The sequence below is a fragment of the Centropristis striata genome, chromosome 1 (assembly GCF_030273125.1).
Source record: "Centropristis striata isolate RG_2023a ecotype Rhode Island chromosome 1, C.striata_1.0, whole genome shotgun sequence".
NCBI classification, from domain to species: Eukaryota; Metazoa; Chordata; class Actinopteri; order Perciformes; family Serranidae; genus Centropristis; species Centropristis striata.
Window position 1 is genome coordinate 17,595,345 of NC_081517.1, and position 24,077 is coordinate 17,619,421.

The 24,077-nt window shown below is 40.2% G+C and overlaps 1 protein-coding gene across 3 annotated transcripts; it reads left to right on the forward strand.

Moving 5' to 3' along the window:
- The first annotated feature begins 71 nt into the window (after window positions 1-71).
- LOC131971676 (bromodomain-containing protein 4-like) lies at window positions 72-22,843 on the forward strand. Of its 3 annotated transcripts, none has more exons than XM_059333223.1 (22): window positions 72-200; window positions 2,665-2,820; window positions 4,367-4,606; window positions 4,710-4,802; window positions 7,346-7,483; window positions 7,607-7,739; window positions 8,894-9,225; window positions 9,320-9,691; window positions 10,696-10,824; window positions 11,426-11,647; window positions 11,833-12,056; window positions 12,133-12,233; window positions 12,324-12,581; window positions 13,511-13,609; window positions 13,729-14,148; window positions 14,979-15,599; window positions 16,764-16,864; window positions 17,866-17,986; window positions 18,187-18,320; window positions 18,762-18,946; window positions 20,520-20,763; window positions 20,859-22,843. In XM_059333223.1, exons 3-22 carry the CDS (start codon window positions 4,478-4,480, stop codon window positions 20,925-20,927), a joined length of 4,125 nt encoding a protein of 1,374 aa, XP_059189206.1. In that variant the 5' UTR covers window positions 72-200; window positions 2,665-2,820; window positions 4,367-4,477; the 3' UTR covers window positions 20,928-22,843. The 3 variants fall into 3 exon arrangements, with proteins under 3 accessions (XP_059189206.1, XP_059189224.1, XP_059189215.1); XM_059333241.1 differs by having other exon boundaries at window positions 17,872-17,986; XM_059333232.1 differs by having other exon boundaries at window positions 13,514-13,609.
- The last annotated feature ends 1,234 nt before the right edge of the window (window positions 22,844-24,077 follow it).

The window sequence follows — 24,077 nt, forward strand, 5'->3', positions numbered from 1 at the left end:
TAGCTATTTTATCGCTAAAATGATTTCGAGGTATTGCATGATGTCTCCCGGGGGAGGAGGTGGAGCTGCGGGTGACATTTCGCTCTGACAGCCTTTAGTCCCGCCCCCCGTGCGTCTGACGTCATCGACGTCGAACGGGACTGTTTGTTCTGGATTTGGGGCGAGGAAGGTCTGCGAGCGCTGACAACCGACTGAATAAGGTAAAAAATACCATGTTATGCCCCTCTGGAGATGACATTGGTATATCAAATGAAAGCCTACAACACAGGGGATCCGGTAAAACGTTTACAACGGGCATCGGGGGCGTATTTCGCGCGCTGTCAGTGTGCTCTTCGGCAAGCGGAGCATGAGCTGTCTCCGCAGGCCTTGCACCGGTTTCGGACACACGAGATGGATGATTTTTTCTGTCTTTTAAGTTCGCGCGATTTGGTGTTATTGTGCATTTTCTGTGTGTTGTCTTCCTTTTCTTTATACTCGTGTTGAGGTCGTTTTCGTGGCGTTGGGCACACCGCACTGTCAGTGTGCACGTTAGCTGCAGGTCGGCGTTATGCTAACCTGTTAGCTGCTATGCTGTTTGTTTGTAGCCCCGTAGGCCGTATTCGTGACATAAGTTACGTCCTCTCGGCAGCGTAGTTTACGCGCGATGGCGCAGGAGCTCATGAGAAGTGCGACGTAACGTAATTTCGAGAATATCAATCCGGTCCAAGTAGTATTGTGAAAGGCCGTTTACGTGCGGAGCTGTCAGCTGCTCAGTGGACATGGCGATTCACTGACAATGAAGGTTAGCAAGGCGAAGGGCTAGAACAAATAATGTCTGCCTCTGTGTTCACTGTTGGTGTTAAGCAACATCATTTATGACACTCAGCTTCGTAGGCTTTTCTCAGATAATGTTACCGGTAGCATGAAGAATCTAGCCAACCCTACGTGATACGAAATAGTAGCAAAATGGCTGATAAATGTTGTATAATAATTAATTGACGCGACAACGTACGTTTATTCGCTTCACTGTCCAGATATTTGGGCTTTTTATTCAAATTAGCTGCGCCAGTGGTAACGCTGTATCATGTGAATGCAATTGAATCTTCTTGAAATTATCAGGATATGATTTTAAAACCTCAAGCATGAGCCACAGCTTTGTTCATGTATTTAGAATTGCTATTAATATGTGTTGGGAATATGGTACACCTCAGATTTAAAAAGAGCATGAATTACAATATTGGACTAAGGTTTTAAGAAATGTGTTGACACAGTCCACAATTTGTTGCACAGTCCATTTAAGATATCTAATCTACATTCTTGTGGTATAGATTCATGTCTGGAATCTTGTTGACAACATCAATTACTTATCTGGAGCTGCACTGTTTGTTTTGGTTTAATTTTGGGAAGAGACTGAGCCCTAACATTATGCAGTGGAAAGTCTCTTTAACACCTTGTGATATGGACCTGCAGCAGAGGATGGGCATTTTTCTTACAAAACTTGCAAACACTGTATGTATACACATCTTTCAATATGAAGATTAAGATCTTTGGTGGAAGAAATTTAGCAGTCTTTTAGGTAGGCACATGTCAGTTTATGAGAGACTAAAAACAAGCTATCGTCTGTGTTGTTATTTGTCTATATATTCCAAAAAAAGGACCTTCGACCACCTTGGCCTACACTGTCAAAAAAACATCTGGATACTGTAAAGATTCAAGGTCAGGGTCCAGTGTATTCATCAATAAAACCTTGCAAACTGCAGAACTAACATTGTCACATTGTCATCTAAATATTTAGCCAAGTAAGTCGCTGAAATCTAAATCAACACAACTATAACAGAAAAAACAATAAATTAGCAACAAAGTATTTACATGCACATGAAAAAAGATGACGCATAAAAATTATAGAAGAGCTACTGAAATAATGAGAATAATATGCTTCTTACAAGCTGCTCATTGTGCTGTCAAATTCCCGGGGGAATCAAGAAGAGAACATACCAATACATTCAATATAAATGGTCCATGATGTGCACATGTCGTCGGTTTTTGACTTTTAATTTGGAGCATCAACCTCTGAAAGACGTAGATTGTCAGCAGAATCAAAAAATATCCACGAGGGTCTCTTGCTTGCAGAGGTGATGGATAATTGTGTGATAAGGGGTCTAAAAACCTTAAACGGGAAATAAAGGGAAGGGTTGACAGTTCAGAAACTTTTTATTAAAGCATCAAAGAAGATGCTGTTTTGGCCGAAAAATGGGCATTGTTTGTATTGTGTATTTTGTAAGCCTCAGCTCATCTTGACAGTTCCAGTTAGAGAGAGGACATGTGCAGGGAAAAATTGCAATCATGTCTGAAATGACTGTAATTGTATGTAGGTGGATCCTTTTTAAACATTGCTCAGGAGAAATGAAGGAAAAAGGTGCAGCCTTAAAATAAACTGGTTAGAAAAAGAGGAGTAGGTGAGAGCTAACCACCGGCAAATTTCCAACATGTCATGAAGGAATGCAACTCTTGTTTGTGCAATTCCTCTCATGTCGAAATAGCATTTGCGCTTTTCCTGTATTCTGGGCTCTGCCTGAGACACAGCATGACCCAATGTTTACCTGATGGTGTTTTGATGTTCGTTGGAAATTATGTTATCAATTTTAATCAGGCACACCTCTCTTTTTTTTATATCCTTTTTCCCAGGTGTGACACTCAGCCCTCTATCTGTGTCTTGTGGTTTCCTTGCCCCCACACGTGTCACTGACAGATCTCCGGTGTTACCTCAGGAAATCACTGCCGCATCAGCTGAGATATGGTCACACAATTGGATTAGATCACAGCTGCATAGCAACAACACATGTAAGAAATACATTTTCTTTTTAATATTTTTTGAATGTATCACAATTGACTATTTGGTCTACTGAGGCCTTAATACAAATCTTGAGCTTACTCTTGTAAATTTTGGTCTTTCTTTTTGGCCTTAGCATCAGTTTCTCAATAAAAAAGCTTTCATGATTGTTATGATCATTATTATTGCATCTGCTTACCAAAGAATGCAACATTCTGCCAATGCGTGCCATCATATCTGAATACTGCATAGATGCACTGATCACATCATAATGCAAAATGTATAAAATTATTATTTTTAATTTTTGACGGATTTGGTTGGCTAATATCTGGTTTCTAATTGAAAATGTATCCAGATATTCCAGTAATACAGTATTGCATAACATTTACTGTCAATTTAAAAATTCTAATGTTTCCAATAAATTTGTTTAACTACTGCAAGTTAAGCACTATAATTGCATGTTGGGTGTATTTGATGAGTGAAGTAACTACAACCCAGACTCTGTCCACTCCAGTGTTTAAACTGGATTTTAAACTAAGATTTTGATCAGAGTGAAATTCCATCAAAAATGAACACTAAACATAAGAAACATGAATCGTTTATTCTCTGTTGCCAACTCTCTTCTAGTGAAAGCAGCTAGAACTAGCTCCAAAAGTCAATAACATTACCTCATGAACTCATTTGCACATTGATGGCATCACCATGTATAATTTGTATAGAGCTCAGTGGTTGGCTGTCTGTGCACAGAGCAAAAGAAGAGAGGGAGACCCGGTGTTTTTGGCAGAATGGAAGATGAATAACTCTATAATGCATTTCTTGTTTTTTCCCTGATGGTCTGAATACATCGCTGAATTTATGCTGTTTAGAAATAAAGTTGCAAAGAGGGTTGGAAAAGCTTCTTATTCTAGTTGGCAACACAGGCCTAAATTTCTTAAGAAATTTATATGCAACTGTATTAATCATTACCGCAGGCAACAGAGATCCACGGTTCCCAATCTTTTCCAAGCCGATCACTGTGTATCGCCACTGAGAAAATGAAGCAATAATGGCCAGCTATAGAAAGATGAAAGGTCCCACAAGGGGTCCTCTCACACCGTACGGACATCCCTGACCCGCAGAGTAGAATCCCTCCTGCAGACTGTGGACTGTGACCCGTTGAGTCTTGTTAAAATATTCAGTAGAAACTGCCATGCGCACATCGAATTGCCATTACTGAAACTTTTACTGAATTACTGAATTTCATCCAATCCTGCAGTGTGTTTTTCAAAAAAAAAAAAGTACCTTTCCAAGTTATGTCTGCTTTACTGATGCCACTGAAGCTGAAGTTTTAAATCGACATGTAGACACTGTGGACTGATTGTGAGATAATGAGTGATGAGAACTGCTTGATACAGGTTGTTTTGATAGTGGTTTGGTTTCAGATTTCATGAGTGATATCGAGGCTGACTGCGGTTTGTTATATGAGAAAGTTGAGTCAGAAGTGGCATCACTAACAAGTGCAGTAATGGTTTCGGCAGTGGCAACAGCGATAATGCTTTTGTTGATTGTTCCTTCCAGAGAGTCGGGTAAAGTGTGTAATGGCCTGAGAGGGGTCGCCCGGTCCCACCTGCCCCTGCCAGGTCCTATCTGCTCAAACTGTCTGCTCAGTCACTGCAACCCACCTCAGCGATGGGAGACGGACTGGAGGCTGGCAGCAGCCAGAACCCTCCCTCTGCCCCACCACCCCTCTCCTTCAACGCTCCACCCCCTGACACATTGAACCCCAACAGACCCAAACGACAGACCAACCAGCTTCAGGTACGGAGATTTCAGTTTGTGTTTATACAAGTAAACTTTGTCTGTTATTTGGACTAAAATTTTATTTAGATTTGATTGTTGTATGATTTTTTCTCTCTTTCAGTACCTGCTTAAAGAGGTATTGAAGACACTGTGGAAACACCACTTTGGATGGCCCTTCCACGCTCCTGTAGATGCTATCAAACTCGGTTTACCTGTGAGTCACATGTTTGTCTGCTTGTAATCAAAACACTGTCCAAAACAGAAGCACTTTTTTTAATTGATTCTCCTGATAAAGATATATTCAGAGTTGCTTCCTCAATTAGCACTTTGAGCAAGCTGATCTTCTTCACTGGAATAAAAACACTTCTTCTGTGGAAACAGTTGAAAAACAGAAGTACCAACAGTATCAGAGATTAATCAGAGAGATACAGGAGGCACTAAATGCACTAAATAACTTTGCACATATGTCCGTCTTGAAGCTGCTGTAACACTATAATCTATCTATCTATCTATCTATCTATCTATCTATCTATCTATCTATCTATCTATCTATCTATCTATCTATCTATCTATCTATCTATCTATCTATCTATCTATCTATCTATCTATCTATCTATCTATCTATCTGTCTAATATTTGTATCTAATCTGTCTAATATTTGTATCTAATCTGTCTAATATTTGTATCTAATCTGTCTAATATTTGTATCTAATCTGTCTAATATTTATATCTAATCTATCTAATCTTTATATTTAATTTTTCTATCCATCGTCTATTTTGATTATTAATTTGGATCCTCATTAGCTGTTACCAGCAAAGGATGTCACAATACTAGAAAAGTAGAAGTGGAGACCAGTGCCGGCAAAAAAAAATCACACAATTCTCCATACCCAATTTGATACCGCGATCGGAAACAAAAACAACACATAAATCTCATTTTCATTCTTCCTGGCTGCCAGAGACGGTATTAAATTCGGGGATGACTCTGGCAGTCATCCAGAGTCCATAGAACTTAAGTTACTACATCGGTGACTCTTGTTCTGTTTCTTTCTTCTTGGCTGCTAGAGTTCTTTGTCGTTTTCTCCTGCATTCAGGAAGAATTTATTGAACTGTAGTTACATCTGTAACCCTGGTTTTGCTGTCAGTTTCCCCTCATCTCCTTTTTTCTCCTTGTTTATTTCATCCGGTGTGGAGCAGACAGAAAGGTGCAGTGATGACTCACTAGTCTGCTTAGTTGTTGCACCTGCTATCAATATAAGCTGCTCTGTTTCAACCACGTCAGGTTAAGGGAAAAAAAGAAAAACGTACATGCAGTCTGTGAAAGGGTGAAGGGTAGAGCTTCATGCGCTGCGATGTGGAGGGACACAGGGCACCTGGGTTTCCTACAGTACAATAGAAAAACAGGTCACTTCAAGTTTTCCATATTTAGACATTGACTCACAACCAAGGTATCGGTTCTTGTCACACACCAATTAACAGGGAAATAGTTACTCATGCTTGGCTTTTCAAAAGAAGAAAGTGAAACTGAAATAACGTGCAGAACACTCCTAAATATAAAGCAGCACTTCAGACTCACTTGATATGCTCTATATTATGTTCCATATGCCATGTAGTCTTATTTAAAGGATAGTTTACACTTTCCTGGTCAACAAATCTGACAAAAAGAGGATTTGACTTCAAATAAACCCATGCTCATCAAAATGAACAAACATGTCAACCAGTGTAATTTTGTCACCCTTAGTTTTAGTTGGTTTAGTTTAGTTCGGTTTTTTTTTTAGTTTAGTTTTAAATTTCTTGATAACAAGAAAGATATACAGTACTAGGGATGGGAATAATTAATCGATGATTGATTAATGGTCGTTAAGAATTTGGTCGATCACGTGGAATTTTTAATCGATCTGTGTATTTTTTAATTTTATCTCTGACTGCGTTTCAGCATCACTGAACTGAAACACGCCGAGCGTTCAGTTCTGCGACCGTACATCAATAAGCCAATGAGCTGAGAATTAAGTTGGACAAAGCTATAGTTTGCAAACTGAAAGTTGCAATAACGATGATAAAACACACAGAAATACAAGAGTATTAAATTGAGCAAAACTAGCTTACTGTATCAAAACTTGCTAGCATGAGTTTAATTTGATCCAAAACTTATTTAAATACAAAACACATTTAAAGTTGAAGATTACTGTGAAAACTAACCTCATGCCTGTTTGGGGGCTAAAACATAAAACATTGAACTCCTTGACCTTATCTTTACAGTTTAATCTCGGTTAATTTAGTTTTACGATTGACAGAAAGTTTCTTTTTGTCCTTTCAAAATAAAAGATTAATTGATTGTTAACGTTATAGATAATCAAGTTGGCAGATTTCTTCCAAACGCCCATCCCTGTCTTAGGCAGTTGATGCTGGTTTGAAGGCAAAGGGTGGTCATACCCAATATTGATTTGGTTTAGATTTATCTTCTCTTCACTCACTTTGCATTTTGGCAATTAATAAAAATAAACTATTAACATTTCTGTTTTTGAAAGCCTAAAACTTTTTGCACAGTGCTGTATCACCAGACAAAGTGCCAGGCTTTGTGTCTCTGATGTGTGCCACAGGTGGAAAATGGTTGCTATGAATTGTCTATTTTGAACTCATGAAAGAGGTTTTTTTTTAAAGGCATAACATGCTTGTCTTTCTCACATTCTTTGCTTCCTTTTGTCCAGACAAAAACTGATCTAATGCATCTACCTGCTCTCCTTCTCCTTTACTAAGGACTACTACAAGATCATCAAGACCCCTATGGACATGGGCACGATAAAAAAACGTCTGGAGAACAACTACTACTGGAACGCCCAGGAGTGCATCCAAGACTTCAACACAATGTTCACAAACTGCTATATCTACAACAAGGTCAGCTGCTGGACACTTGAGTTTTTAATTACAATGACTTCCCTGAACTAGAAGTTCATTCTCGTCAAGAAAAACATCTTCATAAAGAGCTTATGCCTTCTAAACATGTGTTTGTGTGTTTAGCCTGGGGATGATATCGTCCTAATGGCGGAGGCCTTGGAAAAGATCTTTTTGCACAAGATCACAGAGATGCCGCAGGAGGAGAAGGAGATCGCAGTGGTCACCAAAGGACGCCGAGGGGGCAGGCGGGAGCCAGGTACAGTTTCTGTTGCCTCAGAAGCTTCCCTTCAGTAGCAAGGGTGTTGTGGCATTATGAGTGGTTGTGTTCGTGACAATGTAATTGTACTAACCCAACCAGCCGATCTTGTATGTACAGTTCCTATGTTGTCGGTACTGGTTTACCCTCTTCAGCTACACCTAGAATGAAATATGTATTGTTTAATCAAATCTTGACTAGAGATGGTCCGATCATGTTTTTTGGGACCGATCACCTAAAGCCTCACCGATCCGATTACAGATCAGAACCGATCGATCACCTGGGACGATATTAATATTTATATTCTACTCGTTTCCCCCCCATCAATTCATCCACTCATGCACAGGCCTATAGTCTTTCATTTATGTTAACCTTGTAATCATTTATTTACTAGATACTAATAGATTTCCTACCTTTATTTATTGCATAGCAGTAACTTTAATATTCCTTCATAGCAGCAGTGGCACTGTGGAAAACAATATGCCAACATGGCCTCTATAGGGCAGTCAAGAACAGGCAAGAGATTCATGTTGAAAGTTCATTTATTGATACTATCCATTTTAAATGGCTGTATTGTTGCATATATCGTATAAAATAAAATTCAAATAAAAATTGAGCCTATTTAACAGGCTAAACAAACTCAAAATGCCAGTCTGAACATTTGTGGCATTATTGCACATTGTAACACAGTACAGTGTAACATATTATTATTGCTCACTGTCACACTAACATTTCTCTAAATGTCTAAACACTTGCAGAAATTGCCGCTAGCGCCCGTGACAGCGGACTCACTCACTTCAAAAAAGTTCCGTATCGCAGACATGTTGTCGGTGTGTCGGTGCATGCAGGCTGCGTGAACACAACACAACACTTCTTCGTTTTAAAGCGGCGGCGTTTCGGCGCACTACCGCCACCTTTGGATCCGGAATGTATATCACACCATATATAATACGATCGGATCGGTGATTTTAACCTTTGATCGGTCGACCGTTTTTTTATCATATCGGCCGATCCGATCAGTTGCCGATCGATCGGCATCATCCCTAATCATTAGTGCTTCAGGCTTGTTGTACCAACAGTGTTACAGTAGACCTGGATATGTGTTTCTATCCCTAACCTCAGCTTTGTTATCTTGTTTATTTTCTTCCTTCCAGGTTTGATCTCCAAGTCAGACTCAGGCCAGGACTCATCGTCCCCCTCCACCACCCCACACACACGGGGCTTCTCATCCCCTTCAACCACCCCGCAGACCCGCGCCGCACCCACCCCTCAAGGCCCTCCCGCCCTGTCTCTTGCCCAGCCTCCGCCTCCACCTCCTCGTGTGCCTCCTACACCCACCTCCCACGCACCCCATCTGGGGCCTCCATACCCCCTCTCAACCCCTGACGTCCTGGCCCAGGGCATGACCTCTGTCCCCCCTCCGGCCCCGACACACCCAGGCCTCCATCCCGCCCCGATGCTGCAGAGCTCCCCCGCCCTCATCAAGGTTGGACGACATGGCAGCCGTTATTAATAAAGGAATGAATGTATCACAAGCTGGTTTGATGCCATTTTCTAACCTCTTCTCTCTGCTCCAATAGCAAAGAAAGAGCCAGAAGAGGAAAGCAGACACCACCACACCCACAGCCAACGACCAGCTCAGTGAATCATCTCCTGTCTCTGCCGACATTCGGCCGCGGCGAGAGAGCAGTCGTCCATCTAAGACACCCAAAAAGGAAACGTCGCAGCCGGACTCCCAGCACCACCCGGGAGTCGTTCTGGAGGCGGTTGGGACGGCTTCACAGAAGCGCCAGGACCAGTTGCGTTTCTGCGCACGCCTTGTCCGAGACATGCTGTCCAAGAAACATGTAGCATACGCCTGGCCCTTCTACAAGCCCGTCGATGTGAGAGCCCTCGGCCTCCACGACTACCATGACATCATCAAGCACCCCATGGATCTCAGTACAATCAAGGTGATTTGATTGGGATTGGTGACCAGCATGTAATGGACCATGTGTGGCTGCCAGGACAATACCTGGGGGGGTTTTTTTATACAGATGCTAAAATTATGTTTCTTATACATAACATGTCAATTATGTGATTGTTATCTACATTTATTTTTCATTTAACTTACAAAAACTTAAGGTAAAATACAGTATAAAATGATAAGGAGAAGGATAAAATCAGGTCATATATGATCTAAAGGAAGTTATGTTTCCATCCATAAATTTCTCTTTGCATTTTGAAGCTTTGCATGAGAATAGCTTGATGAAAACAGCAAAATTGGGTTCGCTTGAGGTGTTTTTTTCCTTTTTCCAAAATTAGTCAATGCAGTAAACGTGTAATGGAAACGCTTTTCTGAATTAGTTCTAATGAAGCGAACATTTAGCTCACATGACTGATCAGCTGTTTCCGAGCTGACATGAAAGAACAATTATAAGTTGCCCAATTGAATCCAATTCCTGAAGACTTCTTCTCATTTTCTCTTGTGGATTTCTGATTAGCAACCTCTTTTTTGTTGTTGTTTTCTCTCTCGAAGCAATCTCTACTTCTTCTACTGTTTACTGATGGATTAGCCTACAGCAACACATTACGCTGCAATCTTCTGATGAAAGTTTGTTTATGCAACTTTGTTTATTCAATCTAAAATAGTTTAAGGAAACGTCCCCAATTTCTTGAATGCAACATTGAAAATTTCCTGTGACTTTAATAGAAACGGGGCTAGTGTTAAAGAGTATGGAGTGTCTTTTGTTTATTAAAAATTATTTTATGTCAAGTATCGTCTCACAAGTGTGCAAAATAATGTAAACAATATTGGATACAATATTTGGTTTTATAAATACAGTATTACTATGGTGGTACAAGAAGATATCCACGTTGAAATATCCTCCATATCTTTAACAACACAAGTTTTCTTTTTTCCTTTTTTTAAAGACTTGGATAAGTTTTGATTTTGACATTTGTTTGTCTCCTTCAGAAAAAGCTGGACAACAGGCAGTACAGAGACGCTCAAGAATTTGCAGCAGACGTCCGGTTGATGTTTTCCAACTGTTACAAGTACAATCCCCCAGACCATGATGTGGTTGGCATGGCGCGCAATTTACAGGTAATCAACGGGTCATACATGTCAAGCAACCCATATTATCTATAATAGATAATAAATATATATATATATATATATATATATTAGTATATGGCTAGAGCCTAATCAATCCACAAGTGAGGGGCGATGTTGAAAAATGACCTGCAGGCCCTTCGACCCCCCTGTTTCTCCCACTGTGTGTGTGTGTTGTATATTAGGGACGTAACGTTACACAGAAGTCTAGTACAGCAGGAAATAAATAATGCACAAGGATCTGAAGTAGTATTTTGTCTGCTTACAACTTTGGGCGCAATGTTTTGAGGAAGTATGTCCCAAATTGTTTGCATATTGCATGCAACAGTAAGAGCAGCTGCAGGACGTACTCTAAGTGAAACAGTGCATGCACTTACTGTCCTGCATGCACAAGACAGGCACAAATACACAAACCATTACACCCTATTGTCTATATGTTAGTAGGTAGATTAACCAAAGAAAAATACATATTTGCAGCACAAACGGCACTGTAACTTGGTTCCATTTCCAAAAGGCTCTGAATTGTCATTACCTATTGGTTTGTGGTCCAGTTAGAGTTGACAGTTTCTCCTGTCGTCCTCCATCCTAACAGGACGTGTTTGAGATGCGTTTTGCCAAAATGCCTGATGAGCCAGAGGAGCCCGCCCCTGTTCCCACCCCGTCGTCGGCCCTCCACCCTGCCCCCTCCACTCGACAAGCCCCGCCTCCTCCTGTTGTCTCGGAAGACGACAGCTCCAGTTCCTCCGAATCGGAGTCCTCGGGAGGAGACTCGGAGCACGAAAGGCAACACCGATTGGCCGAGTTACAGGAACAGGTTAGAGGATGGAAAATGAAGGGGGAGGGAGGCTTATGAGACACAACAGGTGGGTGGGCCACGCAGAACAGCTTTACCGAACGTGGGTGAATGCTGAGACACGGAGAAGCAAATGTGCAGGACGCTAGCTTTTTCCTCTCTTAACACCACCACTGTGTGTGTGTTTGTTTGTTTGTGTCCTCTAGCTTAAAGCTGTCCATGAGCAGCTGGCAGCACTCTCCCAGCCCCCGGCCAGCAAGCCCAAGAAGAAGGAGAAGGACAAGAAGGAGAAGAAGAAAGAAAAGCACAAGAAGAAGATGGGAGCAGAGGAACCTGTGGAGAACCCGCCGCCTGTGATGATTCAGACTTCTAAGAAAAACAAGAGCAGCAAGGAGCCAATCATTGTCAAGAAGGAAAGGAAAAAGGCCGGGTAGGTGGTACAGAGATAAGATAAGTGTTGTTGTAGCTGAATAACTGGAACTAATCAAATTATTTGTCAATCGCAGTAAGAAAGAAGGAGTTAAAAACAGCCGCCCAGTGGTGCCCCCTCAGCCTGGGCCGACCCCTCTTGTCCCCTCGGCCTCTCTGGAAGCAGAAGATGAAATGGGTGTGTGTGTGTATATATAAGGGTTATGTGGAGTGGTTGTGTCTTAAAAAATGGTGGTTGTGTTAATTTGCCAATATGTTTCCTCCACAGATGTATTTGGAGGCGTGTCCGCCGACAGGTGCAAGCCGATGTCGTACGAGGAGAAGCGCCAGCTGAGCCTGGACATCAACAAGTTGCCTGGTGACAAACTGGGCCGAGTCGTGCACATAATCCAAACGCGGGAACCTTCGCTGAAGAACTCCAACCCGGACGAGATCGAGATCGACTTCGAGACACTGAAGCCCTCCACGCTGAGAGAGTTGGAGAAATACGTTTCCAGCTGCCTCAAGAAGAAGAAAAAGCCGTCAGGTAGGCTGTTTGTAAGACTTTGTTATAGCACCTGCTAGGGATGGGCGTTTGGAAGAAACCTGCCAACTCTATTATCTATAACCTTAACGATCAATCAATCAATTAATTGCTATGTTTTTATACATACTCCAGTAAGTATAAAAACATGCATACATGGGCAAAATAAAAAAAATATATACAGTACTATGCAAAACCCTGTTTTGACAATGGACGCTTTCATTTTGAAAGGACGAAAAGAGACTTCCTGTTGATCGTAAAATTAACTCAAGTGAGATTATACTGTAAAGATAACGTCAAGGAGTTTAATGTTTTATGTTTTAGCCCCTGAAGAGGCATGAGGTTAGTTTTCACAGTGATCTTGCATATTTAAATGTGTTTTGTGTTTAAATAAGTTTTGGATAAAATTAAACCTAGTAATTCATGCTAGCAAGGTTTGATACAGTAAGCTAGTTTTGCTCATTTTAATACTTCTGTGTGTTTTATAATTGTTATTGCAACTTTCAGTTTGCAAACTCTAGCTTTATCCAACTTAATTCTCAGCTCATTGGCTTATTGACGTACAGCCACAGAACTGAACGCTCAGCGTGTTTCAGTTCAGTGATACTGATGCGCCGTCAGAGATAAAATTAAAAAATACACAGATCAATTAAAAATTCCACTAGGTCGACCAAATTCTTAACAACAATTAATCGATCATCGATTAATATTCCCATCCCTATCTTGTTCTCCCACTCATAATTAAATGATGTGTAACTGTTTGGCAGTGAAACATTTTTAGGACTACGTACCGTCCCATAATGTTATATACTGCAGCTGTTACAGTAAGCCTTGTGACTTTTATCCAGTGCTTTTTCTAAATGTCTTGTGTTTACTCAGGTGAGACCGAAGCTGTCCGTCTGCCAGTTTCTGAATGTTGTGTTTTGTTGCAGTAGAGAAGCCTCTGGAAATGACAAATGTGACAAAGATGAAGACAGGATCCTCATCTTCAGGCAGCAGTGACTCGTCTGACAGTGAAGACTCTGAGAATGGTAACATACACGGTGTCAGCATATCTTTTTTTTTTTTTTTTTTTTTGAGAAACTGTCACTGTTATTCCTCAGATTTCCTCATATTCCCTCCATATATATAATATGCCTTTGTCTCCCAGGGCTGGTTCCCAAGCTGCAGAAGAAGGCGACCTTGACAAACAAAGACACCAAGAGGCCGCACCACATGTCCGTCAGTATCGGAGCGGGTCCAGTCGCTCCTCAGCCTCAGCCTCAGCCTCAGCCTCAGCCTCAGCCTCAGATTCAGATTCAGCCTCAGGTGGTCCAGTCCAAACCACCGTTCGTCCCCCCTCCCCCTGTCCAGTCTCTGGAATCGACACAGCTGATGGCCTCTGGATTTGATCCTCTGGCTCAGTTCATGAACCCTCACCTGACGCAGACCAACACCGAGCCCAATCCAACCATTACTGCTGCCGGTGCTCCTGTCGTGCCTGGCCTCCTCAACGCAAACGCACCCACCGGCCAGACGCCCACCGAGACGCACCCTTTCCTCAACCAACACCCCGCCATACCTTCACCAGGTCAGTACACTTCAGTACGACTTTACACAACTTTCAGCTGTTCATTTGAGAAATGGACACTCATGTGACAATATTTATACAGTTTACAGCTGCATGTAATTACATTTTTCACTATCAATTAATCTGTTTACTTTTTGGGGGGTAATTAAGTAAATGTTTAGTCTGTAAAATGTCAAAAAATGAAGAAAAAACACAATTTCCATGATGTGACTTCTTCAGATAACTTGTTTTGCCAAGCATCAACAATACCAAATGATATTCAATATTTATTATATACAATTTATGATACTCAACAGATAAAAGTAGATTATCCTCAAATCTGAGAAGTTGAAAGCAACAAATGTTTCACATTGTATCACTTAAATAATTGGAAGCAGTATCAGCTGATAACAATCACTGATCACAAGGTGCACTTGTCCTCCATCATCCAATATTATTACCATTTACTTAGAATTAAGTCCGGTGTGCTGGAGATACACAGAAAAAGTTCATGAATAATAAGAAAATGCCCTAAATAATTTGAAGAAACATTTTAAAAAAACATAATGAAATTGATACTACTCTGGGGCAAATTAATCTTTCTTGATCTGTCCATTTTCACACTAAATCTTCCATTATTGCTCAAAAAAAATAGAAGCATAAGGATAATTATCATTCGACAGATATTGGGAATTTATTAATCCAATCTGATTCTCTACGCTAAAATGAGACTGATGTTTCATAAGTACAATGTTCTATTTCTGTATGAATTCATATTTTTTGTAACTTAAGAAGAAAAATTATTTTCTAAAAAAAATACTCACATTTTTCCTCTCTTGTATTGTTTGCAGCGATCCACAATGCTCTTCCTCAGCAACCATCAAGGCCGAGCAACCGAGCAGCGGCGCTTCCTCCGAAACCCCCGCAGCCTCCCCCGTCCGCGCTCCCCTCCCTGCCTCCATCCCCCTCGCCCCAGCTGCAGCCCTCGCTTCCACTCAGCCTCCCCCAGCCCGCCCCACGGCCCCGCGTCCCTTCACCCCCATCGCACGGCATCTTGGGCACCCTCTCGGCGCAACCACCCATAGCCCTGCTGGAGGACGACGAGGAGCCGACGGGCGGCAGTTCTCAGACCCCGCCCCTCAGTCAGGTTCACAACTTCCTGCAGTCGCTCCAGGCTCGACCCACCGTTCAGCCGCAGCCGCTGCACCCACATACACATTCGCCTGCGCAGGGCGCTGCTCAGCTGATGCCATCGATGCACACGCAGGCTGTGGCATCAGCCCACCCCCCTCTGACACAGAGACACAGCTCAGGCCACGCACACATGCGCCAGCCTTTACCACATTCACACACACCGGCGTCGCAGCAGCAGAAGGGGGTAGCCCTGCAGCAGAAGGTGCAGCAGATGCAGCAACATCAACATCAACAACAACAACCGTCACCACGCATTAAAGCAGAGCCGTTCCCAACAGGTAAGATATCTATACACCTCACACAGTGAAAGGTCCACACACCCCCCAAGATGATCACACAGAAAAGAAAAACATACAAAATAGATGTTTTTGTTCTTCTTGACTAAATTAAATACGTTTTACATTGTTTGTACTATCTTGAATGTTTGTGGGGGGGGAGTATTTTAACAGTTAAGCAGGGATTATGCTTGAATTAAAATATCCTCTTTAAGAAATGCTTAATTTTCAACATAATCAGATGTTTTCATGTAAGCCAAAAACCTTTAATATTTGAAATGCAGCAGGCCTGTTATAATATTAGTTTATCTGAAAAGGGAAAGTAAAACCAGTTTACAAAAGTTCAACAACAGTATCATTTGAAACCACCTTTATGACTGGATATGGACAAGTAGTTTCCTAAACATTAAAGTCCAGCAATAGGGAAATTGATAAAAGTGTTCATGAGACTTGAAGGAGGAATTTAAAAATTTAAAAATTTATTTTATGCAAGCCAAAGGAATTTATAGGTCTTACACAAGTAAATACTCCTCAGGTCATCTCTTTCTGGAATGCATGTTCACAATATTCAACATACACAAGATACACTGTATGTACAAACCATACATTTTTTGATTTAACCCTTATAACCATAATCATAGTTATTGATTGTAGTTACAGTTTTCACACTATAACATGTTCATAATGCTGCATAATAAATTCAGCAGGGCAATTTAACAGCTGTTCTGCTAAAAAAAAATAGTATGTAGAAGGAAAATTATTATAATTTGTCCTTGTTTACCTGAAGTGAAAGTAAAACCAAGTTAAATTTCTTGTGTCATACCTGCATCTGGCCATCATGCGGAGCAAGCTGACTTCTTTTTTAAGTTCAGCTACAACTGTAAGGGGAGGGGCTTGTGACCACTGGATGCAGCTTAAAATCTTTTGGGACTGTTGTTGCTAATCAGATACTGCAGATACTCTGCAGTGGGAAATGGTTATTCAAAATAAAAGCACTACCCCTATCAAAATAAGTTTGTTTTTATACTGAGGTTTGGATTGTTTTTATTTACAGAATTGGCCCTTAGGTTTAAAAGCCACTAGATATTAATACTTTGTAGATACAGATGCACATTTTTAGTTAAGTTTTGCATTGAATTTAAACCAGTTCTTGTCCTGTTTTTCTAGGCTGCCTGCGTGAAAGCCCGTCTCCTCTGATGATGCATTCTCCTCAGATGCCTCAGTTCCATACAATGGGACAGCAGTCACCATCACAGACCAAGAAACATGTGAGTGAGCAATATATTCCTTTATTATGTTTATGTATGGACCAAAAACAACATCACTGGTTTTGTTTTCTTTGGTCTGTAGCTCATCAGGAAAATTAGATGTCAAACCTAAAGTATTGTCATCAATGAGATATGGAGACTAGGGATGGGCTTTTGGATGAAACCTGCCAACTTGAGCATCTATAACATTAACAATCAAATAATCAATGAATCGCTATGTTTTTATACATACTCCAGTATGTATAAAAACATGCATAAATGGGCAAAATAAAAGATGTATAGTACTATGCAAAAGTCTTAGGCCTGTTTTGATAACGGACACTTTTATTTTGAAAGGACAAAAAAGAGACTTCATAAAACCAATACACGTGAGATTATACTGTAAAGATAACGTCAAGGAGTTCAATGTTTTATGTTTTAGCCCCCAGAAGAGGCATGAGATTAGTTTTCACAGTAATCTTGCATATTTAAAAGTGTTTTGTGTTTAAATAAGTTTTGGATAAAATTAAACCTAGTAATTCATGCCAGCAAGGTTTGATACTGTAAGCTAGTTTTGCTCAAATTAATAGTATAAATACATAAATTAATACATATTTCTCTGTGTTTTTTGATTGTTATTGAAACTTTCAGTTTGCAAACTGTAGCTTTATCCGACCTAATTCTCAGCTCATTGGCTTATTCACGTACGGCTGTTCTCAGCTGAACTGAACGCTCGGCCGTATTTCAGTCATAGATACAATTAAAGTAAAAAAATACACAGATCAATTAAAAAAATCCATATGATCGACCAAATTCTTAACGACCATTATTATTTTTTCCCATCTGTTTTCTACTTGAAGGTTATTGTAGACAAACATCGTGATTGGCTCTGTATTGTAAGTTAAAGGTTAGAGACACACAAGTTGTTAAACGGAACAGTCACCTACTTTAATGCTGATAACATTATAAGACAAACATGTTGTTTTTGACTGTGTATAAATGTACTGTGTTTCTGGGTCTAGGAGCAGAGGTCCAACGTGGTGGCGGTAAAAGAAGAGAAGCCTTCCCAGTCGCCAGTCCTGCCGCCCTCGCCCTTCAGCCCTGCCATGCGTCAAGATTCACACAAACACGACAACAAACATAGTGAGTAGTAGAGTTCATTACATCTACTTTATAATGCATCATATGCCACGCTAAAGATGGCCAAATTTATGTAGAAGTAACTCACTTCATTTTTGATTGTATGCTTCCTACAGTTACATTACAGAGGTATTATTGCTTATGACCCCCTGTCTGGTTTAAGTTGTGTATGTGTATGTAAACACCATTTGTGTCTCCCGCAGGGTTAGACCTGAAGCCATTGGACGGTTCTCGCCCTGGTTCCCGCCTCCCAGACTCCCCAGCGCCACCCTGCTCCCAGCAAGATATCAAAATCAAGCAAGAGTCCAAAACTCCCATTGCTCCCAAGAAGACACAGGTGTGTATGAGTGTGTGATGAGAACATAATGTGTTTAGCTGGATCACAACTAGGGTTGTCACGATACTAAAATTTTCCACTCGATACCGATACTCAGGAAAATATTCGATACTCGATACCATTTTCGATACCACCAGGATAAAAACAAACAAATATTTTTAATAACAAGAAAAATGCAACATTTAAAAATTAACAGAACCACTGGTTAAAGATTTATAATAAAAAAACAGTTGTGCAAAAAGAAACTGCAACTATGGTAACAAGCTTCAGATACTCGATACTTTTGAAAATGAGTATCGTATCCGGATACAACGTTTTAGTATAGATACTTTTTTGAGTACCGATACTTTTGACAACCCTAATCACAACTGCACTGCTCCTTCTGGATTGTCTGGTTTTTTCTCTTCTTCCATTCAACCTGTCATCCTGGTCTTCTCCCAGGATGTGAAGTTAAAGAATATGGGCTCCTGGGCCAGCCTGGCTCAGAGGTCCCAGTCCACGCCGGCGTCCGCCGTGCGCTCCTCCAGCGACAGCTTTGAACAGTTCAGACGGGCGGCCAGAGAGAAGGAGGAGAGAGAGAGACAGCTGAAGGCTGAACAGGCCCGGAGAGAGCAGGAGAAGCTACGGTAAGTGGAGGACTATGGAGAAGTGTGTAATAGACATCTTGACATGTTATCATAAGAAACCCACAGGTGAAATGAATGACATTAACAATGGCCACGTTCCATTAAGTGTCTCAGTGAGCCAGCGTGCTCACTACGCAGCCCTCCCCTCAGCCCAATGCAGCCTCATTAATGTTAATAAAAACGCTAATGAGCCACATCTAAACATTGTGTCTAATTCAAGAGTGTTCTCATTGTTTGTGCTATTCTAAATGTCAGAAACTCCCACCAGTGTTTTAACACAAATACAAGTCGACTTTTAAAATCTTTCATCTGCAGCTGTCAACTCAAACTTCAGCTAACTTTTAACACTTTACTGAAATGAATGAAAAGCAAAAACAACTGTGTAAAAGAAACTGTCATTTGAAAAATGGGACAGTATCGGTAAAATAATCATTTTTGTAGTTTTTGAAAATGAATTACTGTATATATTAAACAAACCAAATTTTCTAAAGCTCGAAATGCTTTACAAGAATAAAAGTAAGCACTATAAGCAAATACATGACATAGACTTCATTTTTATATTTCCGTTTATTGCAGACATGGCTGCATATTAGGCTTAAGCGATGTTCGTTTTTACAAACCCTAATAAAACAGCTTGGTCCGTTTTCACTGGTTCACCTTTATCATCAAGATTAACCCCAAAATACCCCCAAACAGGGACAGAGTCTGAGAAGTAGCCATGTTTCTCAGCCAAGCTGATGAGAGACTGCCTCTGGTGGCAGCTGCTGTGCACAACACATAATAAACTGTGGTATCTGGTATACCATAACACCTGAATACCACTCAGGTGCTTATTGGCTACTGCCAATAAGAGACAAGGCCACATCACAGTTTTGCAAAGACAAATACATAATATAATGCATAGTTGGTGATGAGAAAATGAAAATGAATGGCTCTGTACAGGCTTGCTCATAACTCAATTGAAGAGGTTAATCTCTGAGATTGGTAGTATATAGACTGTAGAACTCTCATTTGATTCTTTTTAGACATATGGCTTGCTTCTACTGCGGGGAAAAAAGCCAACAACTACCCTTCCTCCTGCACATCAGGTGTTGATTCATAGAGTCAAATATACTTTGGAAGCAGTTAATGTACCTGTGCGCCCTATGCACGTCAAGTCTCTGTGGTAAACAATGTAAGAGAATTTAACTCTTTAAAATATAAACATTTATTATCCGTCTGATAAATACAGCATTGGTTGGGTTTAATTAAGTTTTATTGTCAACAAAGAAATTTGCAAATATCAAAAGTTACTTCCCAGAGTTAAAGCTACAGTTGGTAACTTTTATAAAAGTAAGTTTTTTGCTGTCAATCATGTCGATGGCTGCTCATGAACTGCAACCAAACTGTCAAACTAGGCAGCACAGATCAAATATGAATATTTTCAGAAACGTATTTTAAACGTCTGTTTAGATGAACAATGAGAAAGTTTGTGACCCGGCAGGAAGGGGTCTCACTCTACTTCAGTTCCTGGTGGATTGTTTCTGCCTACTTCAGCTTTAAGTCATCTGACTTTAATTTTTTTAATATTCAGCAACCGTGACGACGACGACACCGTGGAGCAGGCTCGTCGCGTACAAGACGACTCCCGCCGCCGCCAGGAGCAACAGTCACCTCTTGCTCCCACGCCTCCTGCTTCCACCCCGCCCACTCACTCCCCGCAGGCTCCACCCACGCAGCCACAGGCCCCGCCCACGCCCTCCTCAGCTTCACAGAATGCTCTCGACCAGAGGGAGATGGCACGCCGCCGCGAGCAAGAGAGGCGCAGGAGAGAGGCGGTACGGATAAAGCAAATTAAAAAAAGAAATGCACTTTTTTCTTGTTATTTTTAGAACAGTCTTAAATGCTTCTTGTTCTCTCTTTTCTTCTGCAGGCGGCCGACACCATTGACATCAACTTCCAGAGCGACCTGATGGCCATTTTTGAAGAGAATTTGTTCTGAGAGGGGAAAAAGCAGATGACGGGAGTGAGAGAAGGACCTATAGACACACATAAGCAATTTTACGAACGTGCATATAACCCACAATGCTCTGATACACATGGTCGCTGCTCACACAAACACACAGAAACAGACTTGATAGTAACTGTCCCTTTCTCTCTGTAGTTGAAACAGCTGGCTTGTGTCATGTGAATGAGAGGGGGGAAGTGAAATTGAAATAAGCAACCCTCTTTTCCTCCAACCTCAGATACGTTTTGGTGTCTGGCTTGGTGTTTATGGTTGTTGGTCTCCCTGGGGAAAACGGACAGCAAAATAATAAAAATATTCCCTCGAGGAAAAACTAGAAAGGCAGAACGACATAAAGGCGACAGACAGAACTTTTACATTTAAAAGAAAATAATGGCGCTGAAGAGGAAGATTTAATTTAATTGTGTGACATTTACGAAAAACCTTATTCTCTAATGTCTGAGAGAGAAGAGGAGGGTTTAAAAGGAACAGGTGAACAAATTACAAACGGACAGATCACTTTGTTTTTTCCTAATCTCGTCTCTTTTTTTTTATTTTAATTACTTTTGGTTGGATTTTAACTGGGAGGGATGGGGTGGTCTAGTTTGTCAGGTTCAACGGTCATCTGAGAGTCGGTTTGTTTTCTCAGGACACAGTGGGAACGCAACACCCCGGCCACTTATCACACTTTTTCTAAAAACATCTTTCCTCCCTTCACTTCCTTCTAATTCTCTCTCTTCTGTCACTAATTGGAGAGGTGGAGGCTTCAGTGATGCTCGGTCTGTGGAACTTCCGGGGTGCGATGAGAAGGGAACGATTTCCATTTTAAAAAGTTTCAGAGTGTGTCCTTTGCCTTAGCGCTCTGGCCTGTAAACTAACAATCATACCCTACAAATTATACATATTATATATATAAATAGATACATGAATATATATTATATACGACGAAACGTCAACGAAAAAGAACATGAGAGGAATTTGGATTTCGGGGAGCAAAGCTCGTCTCTGTGTTCATCTCTGAGCTCTGGTTTTGATTTTGTAGAATTTACTGTAAAGAAGAAAAAAAAAACTTTTTTATGATTCTATTGAGAGGATTGTTTCGTCTGTCTTATTCTCTCTCATACCGTTTCTGTTGTTTTTCTTTCTTTTTCTCGACTCTATGCCAAAACCAATCTATTGAGTGCTGAAAGTTCATTCACATTTTTTACATGTAAAATGCATCTTTTTTTCACTTTATATTAAAGGCTATGTTTTTATTGCTATTTAATTTCCCTTTACCCCTTTTTAAATCCGAAGTTATGCAGCAATTTGCTCTGTAATAGTTCAAAGAAGCGGTTCAAAAATCATTGTATGTCACTACTTTACTAGGCCCCATCATGCTGTAGCTGCACTTAACTGTTTCATTACTTACGTCGTCATTTTTTTATTTCCTCTCATCATGTACATGTTTTTAGTCTTTCTTAGCCATCTCGTTCACCACTATCTCCCTCACAGCTTCGACAGTCTGTATAATAGGTTCTTGTTTGTCTTCCTGTCTTTTTAGTTTTTATTTTTAAAATGTTTTCATCGTCCATGGTAACTGTTTTTGGGTTGTCGTGTGCCATTGTGTTTTATCTGGAAGCGGGAGGTTTATTTTTCGTCGGTCGGCCCAGAGATCTGTGAGTGTTTTCAATTCTATAATCGCTTTTTTTATGTTTCATTCATTTCTTTTTCCCTTTTCATATTTGATTGTTTTGAGTTTATTTTGTTTTCTCTTTCCCTTTGCTATTTTTCTCTTGATTTTATTTTACCCAGAACAACCTGTTGGTATGTTGGTGAGTGAGGCATTGAGGTCAATAGATTCATCTTGTTCAGATTATGGAGTACAACATCTTTTTTTAAGAAAAGTATTAAAATAATATTTAAAAAAATAATCTTGTATTTGTTTTTTGACCTTCTGCACTGTGAGTTACTTACATGCATACTGTTATTTGTGTTAAAACCTGCTGCAATTCCAGCCTCAGCCAAAGGGAGGCACTATAGAAAAAAATATTAGTTGAAGCTGTCAGCTGTCAACAGATTAATGTCCATGGCTCTGGATTTAAAGTCTTCTACTATAACAGGGGTCGGCAACCTGCGGCTCAGGAGCCACGTGGCTCTTCAGGCCGTCTGCAGGGGCGCCATGTGGCTGTGACCAAAAAATACAAAATAACAGTTATTTCTTTACATTTTAATTTTTAATTTAACATTGCCGAGGCCCAAATCCATTTGTATTCTTAAATTGTAAAAATGTATGGTTTATAAACAGCAATAAAACCTTTTTTTAGTTTTATTTTGTTAGTTTTAGTCAACTAAAATGTGCATCATAGCTTATGAAGGTCTACGGTCCGGCACCTAATCCTCTAAATTTTGCCAACTTCAAGTCTAGTTTTGAGTTTCATTCGTACAAAATCATATTAATAAATGCTCATTTTGACCTATTATTAATGTTGGTAGGCTAATTTAGACTGTTTTATCTTCATTCTAAGGCTCAAAAATAAGGCCATTTCAACTGTTTTTCTCTTTTTTTTTGGCCGACAATGGCTCTTTTGTTAGTAAAGGTTGCTGACCCCTGCAGGTGCATCTCAATACATTAGGATATGATGGGAAAGGCCATTTCCAGTAGTTCAAGTCAAATAGCCCCAACCAAGTATTGAGTCATATAAATGGACATACTTTTCAGAGGCCAATATTTCCATATTAAACATACTTTTTAAAATTGGTCTTTTGTAATATAAAACTTTTTTTTTTGAGACACTGAATTTTAGGTCTTCATTAAATATAAGCCATAATCATTATAATTAGAAGAAATTAAGTAAATTAAGACATGAAATGTTTCATTCTGTGTGTAATGGATCTATATAATGTGTTATTTCCACTTTTTGAATTGAATTACTGACAAGTAAACTTTTCTATGATATTCTAATTTATTGAGATGCACCTGTATAACATAGGAGTCAAATGTTAATGTGTCCACAGATGTTTGGACTTGTAGCATACATTAATACATTTAAAGATGCTGTGCACAACATTCAGAAGATTAATATACAGGGTTTGTACGGGTGCTTGAAATCCTTGAAAATGCTTAAATTTTAATGCTGTATTTTCAAGGTTTGAAAGTGCTTGGAT